General features: G+C 38.6%; 3 protein-coding genes across 3 annotated transcripts; all 3 read left to right on the top strand.

Annotated features, from left to right (window-relative positions):
* The first annotated feature begins 1,311 nt into the window (after positions 1-1,311).
* LOC117628981 (replication factor C subunit 3-like) lies at positions 1,312-3,515 on the top strand. The gene is made up of 4 exons (XM_034361515.1): positions 1,312-1,407; positions 1,594-1,698; positions 2,462-2,507; positions 3,159-3,515. Exons 1-4 carry the CDS (start codon positions 1,312-1,314, stop codon positions 3,215-3,217), a joined length of 306 nt encoding a protein of 101 aa, XP_034217406.1. The 3' UTR covers positions 3,218-3,515.
* A 2,413-nt stretch (positions 3,516-5,928) lies between these two features.
* LOC117628980 lies at positions 5,929-6,828 on the top strand. The gene has a single exon (XM_034361514.1). It carries the CDS (start codon positions 5,929-5,931, stop codon positions 6,826-6,828), a length of 900 nt encoding a protein of 299 aa, XP_034217405.1.
* A 1,964-nt stretch (positions 6,829-8,792) lies between these two features.
* On the top strand, positions 8,793-9,518 carry LOC117628979. Its single transcript, XM_034361513.1, has one exon. The coding sequence runs from the start codon at positions 8,793-8,795 to the stop codon at positions 9,516-9,518; it is 726 nt and encodes a 241-aa protein (XP_034217404.1).
* Positions 9,519-10,717: the final 1,199 nt, after the last annotated feature.

Genomic DNA, 10,717 nt, shown 5'->3' with positions numbered 1-10,717 from the left:
TTTGAGAGATTTCTTTTTCTTCTTTATGCTGGATTGGCTAGCTGTGGTCTAGTGATGTTTGTTGCTTGTTTCTTGTATTTGCTTTTCTGTTTCTTTTGTGGTGTCTTCAACCAATTTGATAGATTGAGAAGCTATTTATTGATCTCTTTGTAACCTGGTAGTACATATCCACTTCACAACGCAAAATTGGGCTTGGTTTTGAATGTGCTTCGAGTGATGTGGGTTTTCTGTCATCACTTTGATATGGGGCAGCAAAAAAGCATTTACTCTTTGACGGTCTGTGATATTGGATCTTATGTGGATTATTTTTCTGAAAAAAGACTAATAGGTTTTGATGGTAGGATGGAGGAAGTGGATATAGTGTAGAAAAAGTAGTAAAATTAGCTTCTTTTTTGGGTGTCTTCACCAAAGAATTAGGGCTAATCCTTTTGGTATAATTATGATGATGAGTTTCTTGTCCATTCGGAGACTATGTTTTGCCATTAAACTTTCTTTTTGTCCATCTTTCTGTACCACCTGGAGTGGAATATGCTTGTACTTCTCAGTTATCTGTAACATAATTACTTTGCCACATGCCTTGACTTTGTGGTATCTTGATGTATGTATTATCCATCCTCACCCTTTCTCTTCTTTTCAACGTGTTATTGAATGTTAATCTGCCATTAGATCTTTGTCAGTCTCAATGTCTCATCTTCAAGCAGACTAAGTAGACAGTTATGGCTTCTCTTTCTGGCGGTGAAGTAAAATATTGCAACATAGCCAAATTTGACATAACTTCTGTATATATGCTTGTTGGATTAATCTTGTGAGACGTACTCATTCTGCCATCACTTGATGTCTAACCTCCTATGATGTCCTGATTTGGTCAGTCTTTCATCTACAAATGTGAAACTGTTGTATATCTAGAAAGCATGAAAGTGGGAGGTAAAAAAAGGAATATCTTAGAAGCAAAAAGATGGCCAAGCCTTGTGAAATTCAAGGCAGCATGCATGGGTGCCATGTAGCATAAAATAGAATATGTATTTGCAGGATCATACTGTTCTCTTATCGAAGCGTCACCTTTTGTAACTTATGATTGAATTAATTGCATGAAAATAGTGACCAGCAGTCCCTTGTTGACCATAATGCAATTATGTTACGTGAAAGGATTTCACACATTCCGTATTGTTATTTTGTTGCATAAAATTAGTGATGTCTAAAGTCTGAATTCTTTTCCTTTTATTTTCCTAACTATATTCACGATTATAGAAATAGGACAGATGATTCCTGACCTCTCATTTTTAATCTTCTAGTATTTCTTAAAACTATCTTATGAGAGATTGTTCTATTTGCTTCAGGCTTTATCAGGTGCGGCAAAAGTTGTATGAGCTACTTCTTAATTGTATTCCTCCAGAGATCATCTTGAAGGTAGAGATTTCTTTCCCTTTGTTGTTTTTTACAATTTTTTTACCACACCTATTTTCTTTAAGTTGTATGAGCTACTTCTTAAATGTATTCTTGCAGATATTGTGTTGAAGGTATAGATCTTTCCCTCTATTAGTTTGTATGATTCTTTTCCCAATTGATTTGAAGCTTCTAATTGCTTTTTCTCAGAGGCTTCTTTATGAGTTATTGAAGAAGTTGGATGCAGAGTTGAAGCACGAGGTCTGCCATTGGGCTGCATATTATGTAGGTATTTTGGACGAAAATGCATATTATGTAAGTATATAATCAAGTCTTAGGTCAAAAGTCTTGATTCTGACAGTAGTTCTTTTCCACAATGTGGTTTTGATCATGCTTTATGTCTCTAAGCATCGATAACCCTTGTGAACTTGCAATCTCTTATGCTGTACAATTGGTGCCCATATACATATCATACTGACCCGGCTACAAGTGAATCAAAGTGAGCAAGTCATTGATTTCGATTCACAATGCCCTAATAGTCATTTTCCTTCATCTTGAAAATATCCCCCATGTCCTACTGATTTATATATACTAGTAGATGATGAAAAAAAGGCAGATAACAGCTATTTGTTGTTAATTATATTATAGGGCAGTAGAGTTGGTGGAAGTAATCTGGTCATCAATCTCTGATGCAATGTAGGGTACTGGGAGCTATGTCGTGTTGGGGTAATATTGATCCTTCTCCTAGAAAAATGGAAAAGAAAAGATAAAAGACCAAGGATGATTCTTCACTTCCTGTTGGTGTTCCCGTACTTTACTTTTGATAAACAGAAGCACAATTGGGCAATTTGGATAAAGCGACCATAAGGTTACTGAGTCGCATCAGAAATCTGGCAGTAGACAAATTTCATCACCTTTATCTTGTTAATGTGATGAACGCATTATGAGTAGCAGACTGGCAGGTTTTGTTGTCAGACGGAATATAAGCTTGTGGCTCAGCTTAGAAATAGTTTATTAAAGTCAGTATTTGATTACTGTAAATATTTTTACATTGGAGTTTAATTTCACTATTTTGCAGGAACATAGGATGCGTCTTGGGCAGAAAGCTATATTTCACCTTGAAGGTACTTTTATGTTTCTAGATGTTGGGTGAAATAATGATGAGGATGCGTCTCTAGTGTTGTTTTGTACTACTACTTTCCATGATGATGCTGTGTGCTCCCAACTTGGCAGTCTCATTTCATCTTGAAGCTGGAGTCTTGATATCCTCACTTATCAATCCTGTAAATGCTCGCCGTACATTTGATATGTTTACACAACTAAGACAAAAATACACCTGGAAGTCAAATTCTAATATAGGCTAATAAAACACAATCATAAAGTAAAACATGTGCTCAAAATAGGTCCCAGCCAACACTCCCCTCAAGCTGTTGCAAAGATGTCCACCAATGGAGTATTATTATTTCTTGACTTTTGGCTACTTCGACTTTTTGATATGGACTGAACGCGATGGATACTGGGATACGACATGATCATTTTTTGCATTTTTCTTTTTCTTTCTCCTTTCTTCCTCACACTTATCATGTCTTTTCGCTTTTTTCTTCACATGAATCTATAATAGTTTGTGTGAAGTTATTTTTCTGGTCATCATATTTTATTTAGTTTATGGAATTACAGCTTCCTCTTTGGCCTGTGCTCATAAATGATGCATTATAAGAAGTGGTCATGGATCTCAAATGGTGTTTCTCACCGGCGATTTTTATTTTATTTTTCAGCGTTCGTGGCCAAGTTCATGAGCATTTATAAGGGTTTCCTCATTGCAGCATTTGGTTGAGCACCAGACTGGCATGATTTCCTTGAATCTAAAATGTTACTTTGAACATGATGGCAATGAAATGTACATGTGTCACTATACATTATGGGAAGATTTTGTAGCAGTCTCTTTTCTCTTTCATTGTTTTTCCTTTTCTATTTGAAAATTGGCTGTACCTCCCGAAGTTAAGATCTTTGCCTGGCCGTTTCTACAGAATTGGCTAAATACTACAGAAAAAGTTAGCCAATTTCATGGACATCAGATGTCCCCCATCTGTAATCAAAGTGATGAACTTTTTAATCATCTCTGTTTGGAGTGACATTTTGCCCAACAAATCTGTTCTCTAACTTTCACCCTTTCTTAAGCTAAATATTCTTGTAGGCATTAATATTGTTTATTAAGAGTCTACCTCACCTGATTGTGAAAAAAAACTCTGTTTGCTGGCAAATTTGGGTTCAACGAAACCGGTATATTTTTTTCCTCCATATTACATGATGTCAAATTGTCTTCTCCATACAAAACAATTTTTACTGGACTCTTGGAATCATCATAACTCCTTTACCTTAAAATCTAAGGAAAAAAAAGGAACCATCCCACCACCTTGTATAACATTAAATGAAAAATCCCTGATCCTCCTTTTTGGAAACTTAATTTTCACAGCTCAGTTTTTAACTGCTGGAAAGCTAGTGCGGGTTTAGAAATTTGTTTGGTCATGTTCGTGTTTCAGGATCGACGCCAATTGGTTTTAACTCTTTCAGAGGTTGAAGCAATTGCTCTTAAATTTGGTCTGTAATGGGCCTGTCATCTGAATTTAATAGATTGAAGATTATTCACAAATACTTCTTCAGCTACGTCAAAATGGAAAAAGACCTTCCTAGCGTTTATTCTCTCTCTGGTTAATGATATTAATTTCCTGGGTACGCAACCAGCATGTTTTCAACAATTAGTTCCTAATCTTACCTTTCTCTGTTTCTTATAGAGTCAAGTTTTGATATATGGAATGTAGGGATATCACAGGATTCTCGTTATGGTTTCTTTTCTGCTTTCGAGTTAACCGCTCTTTATTGGCGCGGCACTTATGGATACAAATTGATGCCACTTTTAAAAGAAGAATTTTTTTAGGGAGATTCACTACTATATGCCCAATAAGGAAATCCTATATATAACAAATAGACTTTTAGCTTCTTATAAATTACAAAACTGCCATCGATTTCTTAAAACAAGCCCAATCCCAAAACCTCATAAAAAACCCCAAAACATTCAATAGGGTATCAAAGTAATTTAATAATCAAAATTAAATTCAATAGGGCCTATTTTTGTACAACTATAACCTATAAATATAAAATTATTGTACACTTATTGCTGATTTTTCACAAGTTCAGAAATTTGTTCTCTTAGCTCACACAGCTCTCTCTCTCTGGCACAACTCTCTTTCTCTTTGGTATCTGTCTATCACAGCTCTCTGTGTCTCTCTTGGCTCTCTCTATCTTGGCTCTCTCTCTCTCTCTAGCACAACTCTCTGTCTCTCTCTTTGCTCTCTTTCTCATAGCGCAGCCGTTTCTCTCTGTAGCTTCGTTATCTCTTTCTCCCCTATTCGATCTGTTGGTCTCTGTTTGGAATCGCGAACCCTTCCCTTTAGCTATGTCTTCTGAATAGCTGCTTGCAACCTTGAAGCTCTAGTGGATTGCCGACCCCGAAAAGGTAGTGTTGATGGTTATTTTGTTAATATCAGTGAGATTATGTGAAATGAGTTATAGTTTGATTGTTTGGGTTTGTGTTAAATTCGTTTTGGCTTTAATGTCTTTGGGTTAGGTTTTGTTGAATATTCATGCTCATTCATCTGGTTTTGTACCAATTCCATTTAGATTGGTCTGGATATGTGAATCTTGAAACTTGGGATTTTCCATTTGATGTAGTAGATCTGTATAGTGTGATTCTGATGTGTTACTAGTGTACTGTGGTTGTGTTCCTCTTATTTTATAGTCGTATTGCTGTTATATTGCTATTATAGTGCCTCTATATTGCTTCTATATTGCTAGTATATCATGGTTATATTGTTATTTTATTGTATGGTGATTGTGGTTATATTATTGTGTTAATGAAATGTTGTTTTGTCATGGTCAGAAATGGAGACAATTGTTATTCTCGTGTGCTACAATGGAAAATGGGTCACCTCAAAGAAGATGTGCAAATACGAAGGGGGTGACTCAAAAGGCTTAATAGTTCCACGGACCATCAAATTTGCTGAACTGTTGGACCGTGTGCATTAGATTGGTAATACAAACAGCAGGGAAGACAAGATTTGCTTAAAATTCTCAGTTTTGGTGGCCTCGAATGAGTGGAAGCACATAAAGATTGAGGACGATGATGATGTCAATTTTTTTATGAAGTACAATTTCGAGGTAACACCTTCAAAACTAGCTCCCTTACTCGTGAGTATAGAAGATAAAGGACTGACAAATGATGTAGTTCATAGTATGCATATCACGACAGATAGTAGTCGGATGGGTCATTCTTCAGTTGCCATTGTTGAAAGCAATGAAGTAACTTGGAATAATACAAATGTCACTGATTTGGGGGGTGAAGTAGGGACAGATTTTATGGATATGATTGATTTTAGCGAGGTGGAGGAGATGCATGGTGGTGATAATGGTACTGAAAGAAATGAAGTGTCAGTGTACTCTGCCCCCCCTAATTTGGGGTGCTTGAACACAGCTGCCCAGTTGCCAAAAATGCGTTTAGGAGGAGAATCTGAACCCACTCGTCAACATTATTGGAGTCAAATGGGTGAAAAAAATCGGTATAATGCAGTCGGTGTAAAAGATGAAGAAGCATATTTGGACAGCGGGTTTTCACGAAGCGATTGGAATCCGAAAATTACAGTTGGGCAAATTTTCTCTAGTAAGAAAGCATTGTTGATGGAGTTACGGTTGACGGCATTAAGAGGCCACTTTGAATTTAAGGTGCAATTCTCTTGCACTAAGAGGTTGCTTGTGGTTTGTTGTCAACGTCCATGCCCATGGCGGGACCGAGCATCGAGAATTGGAGAATACAGCTTCATGATTGTGAGGTGTACAACTGTCCATGAATGTGATTTGAGGTTCGTAAGTGACAAGCATCGTCAAGCAACCGCAGCACTTGTAGCCACTTCACTTAAAAGGAAGTTGAAGGATTGTCGGACAATATACACACCAAGTGACATTATGAGAGATGTGAAACACAACTTTGGTTGCACCATCCATTATTCGAAAGCTTGGAAAGCAAGGGAGTTAGCTTTATTGTCCATTAGAGGATCAGCGGAGGAGGCATATTATATCCTTCCAGCTTATTGCTATGAATTGGAGCGTATGAATCCCGGCACAAAAACACACATCCGAACTGATGAGAACAATCACTTTGTGTATTTATTTATGGCGGTTGGCGCATGTATTAGAGGGTTCCGTTCTTCCATGCGCCCAGTGATAGCCATGGATGCCACTCATTTAAAATCCAAGTACAAGGGTGTTATGTTTGTAGCAAATGCATTCGATGGTAATCGAAATATATATCCTCTTGCTTTTGGGATCGGGGATTTGGAGACGGATGCATCATGGCATTGGTTTTTCACTAAACTTCATGAAGCCATTGGTTGATAAGGTCATCATTTCACACATTTGCATGCCTTCTTTGCTTAGTAATTTTGTTTAGCTTCTCTTTATTTTGAGTCTCTTACCTATGTTTGTGTGTTTTGGAGGTTAAGACAGCAAGGGGATGACATTTGATACAATTATGCATGTTAAGGGCTAAGTGGCACAAAAGGAACATGAGCTTAAAGACAAAGCCAATTTGAGCCACACTCCTTGTCAGTCCAGTTTCGTAGGTCATCTTGCAGGCCTCATTTCAGCAACTTACACAGGTTGGATGAGGAGACATCCTTGATAGAAGTTGTTCCAATGGGTGTCTATTATAACATATCCAAAGTTCAGCCAAATTGGATAAATCTGGAGCCCTCAGCACGTCAATGACTTAACCAAGTTCACAGAAATGTCATGTTGGCTGCCATCACATTTAATGTGGCTACATCCCTAGAGCCATGTGCTAGACATGGGCAGCCACACATGGGAGTCAAATCAGCTCAGGAACTCAGAAGGATGAGCAAAAGTCAAGTTTTCCATAAAGAAACCATGCCAAAGCATGCATATGGCAGCTGGAGCAGTTGGCAAGTATGTCAGCTAGAGCAGTTGGCAAGTATGGGCAGCTGGAGCAGTTGGGAGCAGCTAAGAGAGGTGTGCTTCACCAGCCAAAGGGGAGGACGAAATTGCACTCTATAAATAGAGAGCTGCACACTCATTCAAGGGGGTCAGACACACACATTCACTTCATCCATTACTCTCATACACACATTCAGATTCACCAAAAAGAGAGAAGAGAGCTTGGAGCTGTCAAGGGAGCTTGGAGCTGTCCTGGGAACTTCCTTGCTGCCATCATCTAGTTCTTCTCCTCTCTTTATCCTATCTATGTATTTCTTATTTTTTTGTATTCATAGTTATGTCTAACTAATCCATTTAGTTAGGGCTTAGGATGAAGCCCTAGTCATGAATATTCAATGTTATGGATGATTTTATAGTTAATTGATTTCCTTGCTTTTGTTATCAAGTTGTTAATCTCCAGTTTATTATGTGCTTGATGTATGTTTTCTTGGAGTAGCTAACTAGGATTTTATGCATCTAGCACAGGTTGGGAAGGGTTTTAGATTCACCAATTCTACTCTCCTTTCACAAGCAACACATGAATGGCCTAAGAATCATTCAAGGGTTTAATAACCATAGGTTGACTAGGACAGATACCATGTTCTAGGACTTGTGTGATTATCATATTCTCAAGGAGCTTAATGACTCTTATATGCTTTATTCTAAGTAGATACCATGCTTAGGTTGCATATTAGAGATCACGTGTTGTGTAGATACCATGCATAATCACATGCCTTAGGAGAATCATGCATCCTGCACCTAGATACCACAGGCTTGTATGCGATAATCTATTGTTGATGAAGCTTGAGTCAATTTCTATGCATTCATAACTTGGATAGGAAAACTAGTGGTGGATTCCAAGGCTCTAACACTTCTCAATCATTGTTTCACAACTTGTTGATTGCTGCCAGTGTTTACTTTCGAGCACTTTCATTTCACTTTCTTCTTTTCCTTTCAACAACAAAAACCCCCATTTCGAGTGCGTGTGTGGTGCTAGGATTCTGTCCTAGACCTTGAGTAATTAACAAGAGGCATTGTTGAATTCGACCTTGCCTTTAGCTAGTTAGTCAGTTTCTGTGTTCTATGTTTTTCTAGCATTCTAAGTAATTTAACTTGGAACCAAGTTACCATTCTCCGTGGGATCGACCTCGAATTTACATAAGCTATACTATAAACGGTTCGTGCACTTGCGAGAATTAAAAGTTGCTGTTTTTAATAACTCATTTTAGTTGTTAAGAATTGCCAACATTGGTGAGTGTCCCAATCTTGTTATTATTTCTGATCGCAATGTTAGCATAGAGAATATGTGGAACAAAATTTTTCCAACTGCACAACATGGCATATGCTTTTATCATATGAAGGGGAACATGAAACGCACTTTCAAGTTGAAAAAGCGTGATCACATACTTATGCACTTTGAGAAGGCTGCGAAATCTTATTCCATTGCTGAATTTGATTGTCATTTTCGCAAGATCAAGCGAAAGGAACATGTTGCTCAATATCTTGAAGAGGCAGGGTTACATAAGTGGTCTAGAGCTCACATGGATGGACGCCGCTACAATGTAATGACAACAAATATTACGGAGTCAATCAACTCAGTCCTTAGGTTTGCAAGAATGCTGCCAGTGGTTCATTTGATAGGGGAAATTGTTAATCTCCTTGTGAAATGGTTCACCGACCGTCGTGAGTTGGCTTTGAATTGCACAACAACATTGTGCCCCAATTTTGGAGAGAAGAAGTTGAGGAACAGGTTGGAGGATGCTGCAAGGATGAATGTGGTTAAAGTTAATAATGCACAATATAATGTTTTGGACGGTGATATGGACGGCCTCGTAGATTTGACGAACAACAGTTGTAGTTGTAGAAAGTTTCAGCTTGAGCAGCTACCTTGCAAGCATGTAGTTGCAGTTTGCCGCTTCTTGAAAGTAAGTGTATATGCAAAGGCTTCTCGGTATTACACTCGGAAACCCTGGATGGATGCTTATTCGGATAGCATCTACCCGGTACAACCTCACGGAATGTGGGATACTCCTGAAGATGTTCGAAGTCGAGTTGTGCTGCCTCCCATGGCAAGGGTCATGCCAGGCAGATGAAAGAAGTTAAGAATTCCCTCGCAAGGAGAGGGCAGCATTAGAAGAAAGTGCTCAAGGTGCGGTTCCCCAGGCCACAATAAAAGCACCTGTAAAAACAATATTCCATTGCGCAATGTATCTTAGACAATAAGATTTGTGTTGCTTTGGTAGGTCATGTGAACTCAACTTTTATTTGTGGGGGGTTTCGTGTTATGTTGAATGGGAATTCTTTTAAATTTGCATTATTTGGGTTGCATTGCTACAGCATGCTGATTTGGGTTGCATTGCTACAGCATGCTGTATTGCTGACAGATTGCCATTATATTGACCTTTTATTGTACTGGTATTGCTTCCTGATTGCAATTATAATTTGAGTGCGAAATTAAAGGGACTGGAATGTAATTCCAAATGGATCCAAAACATTAAAGTTCTTAGAATTCCTATATTACACAGTTACTGTGATACTCCGACTATACCTTCTTTTTTTATTACAAATTCGGCCGATGCATAGGCCAGATGTGGGGCAAATACAAGGTGAAATGTCCTATGTGTTTGACTACATATACTTGTTGAAGGAGCATTACGAATGTCAACCTCAATAGATTGCTCATGTCTTGCCAAGAACACTCTTGAATTTATGCAATGTGCCCAAGCCAGTCCCAAAGCTGGACTCACCCGTCTACCTGATGTGTCCAGGGACTCCAAGTTTCCCAACCTCACCCCATTCACTCCATGATGTGGCCCAATAAAATCCACCACTTGGTTGGTGACAACCACCGCCAACCCATACTTATTTGCTAAACCCTTCAATGTCCCAGATATGTTGAAGAACATTTCAGATCGCCGTTTCAAATCTGCCGGTGTTGTCTGATACTGTGATCGGAACAATGCAGCAATGGAATCAATGACAATGAGTTTCACAGTTAGGCGGGTGTGATCAATGGCAATAAATGCTTCTATGTCTCCAAGGACATGGATGAGTTCTTGAGCATCATGAACACCATGAACATATATGTCTTCCAATGGCTCCAACCTTATTAAGTTGGGGTATGATGCATGATAAAGGTTGCCTAGTTGTTGCAATCGACGAAATGGGAAGCTGAATTCTGTGAATATGTAGATGGAGGAGCCCCCTAGTCCGCCATGTGAGGGTGGGAGCTGAGCTCGCACCGTAAGTTGGAGACAAAGCTGCGTCTTCCCAGAACCACTCTCCCCTACTA

This window comes from Prunus dulcis, chromosome 5, assembly GCF_902201215.1.
Source record: "Prunus dulcis chromosome 5, ALMONDv2, whole genome shotgun sequence".
Taxonomy (NCBI): Eukaryota; Viridiplantae; Streptophyta; class Magnoliopsida; order Rosales; family Rosaceae; genus Prunus; species Prunus dulcis.
Note: the sequence above shows the minus strand (reverse complement) of the source record. Positions and strands in the feature narration are given on the sequence as shown.

Bases quoted from the DNA above. Each gene is read 5' to 3' on its own strand.
- LOC117628980 (XM_034361514.1), top strand. From the start codon at position 5,929: ATGCGTTTAGGAGGAGAATCTGAACCCACTCGTCAACATTATTGGAGT.
- LOC117628981 (XM_034361515.1), top strand. From the start codon at position 1,312: ATGAGAGATTGTTCTATTTGCTTCAGGCTTTATCAGGTGCGGCAAAAG. The intron at 1,408-1,593 runs GTAGAGATTTCT...GCTTTTTCTCAG, and splicing joins CTCCAGAGATCATCTTGAAG to AGGCTTCTTTATGAGTTATT. The intron at 1,699-2,461 runs GTAAGTATATAA...ACTATTTTGCAG, and splicing joins TGGACGAAAATGCATATTAT to GAACATAGGATGCGTCTTGG.
- LOC117628979 (XM_034361513.1), top strand. From the start codon at position 8,793: ATGAAACGCACTTTCAAGTTGAAAAAGCGTGATCACATACTTATGCAC.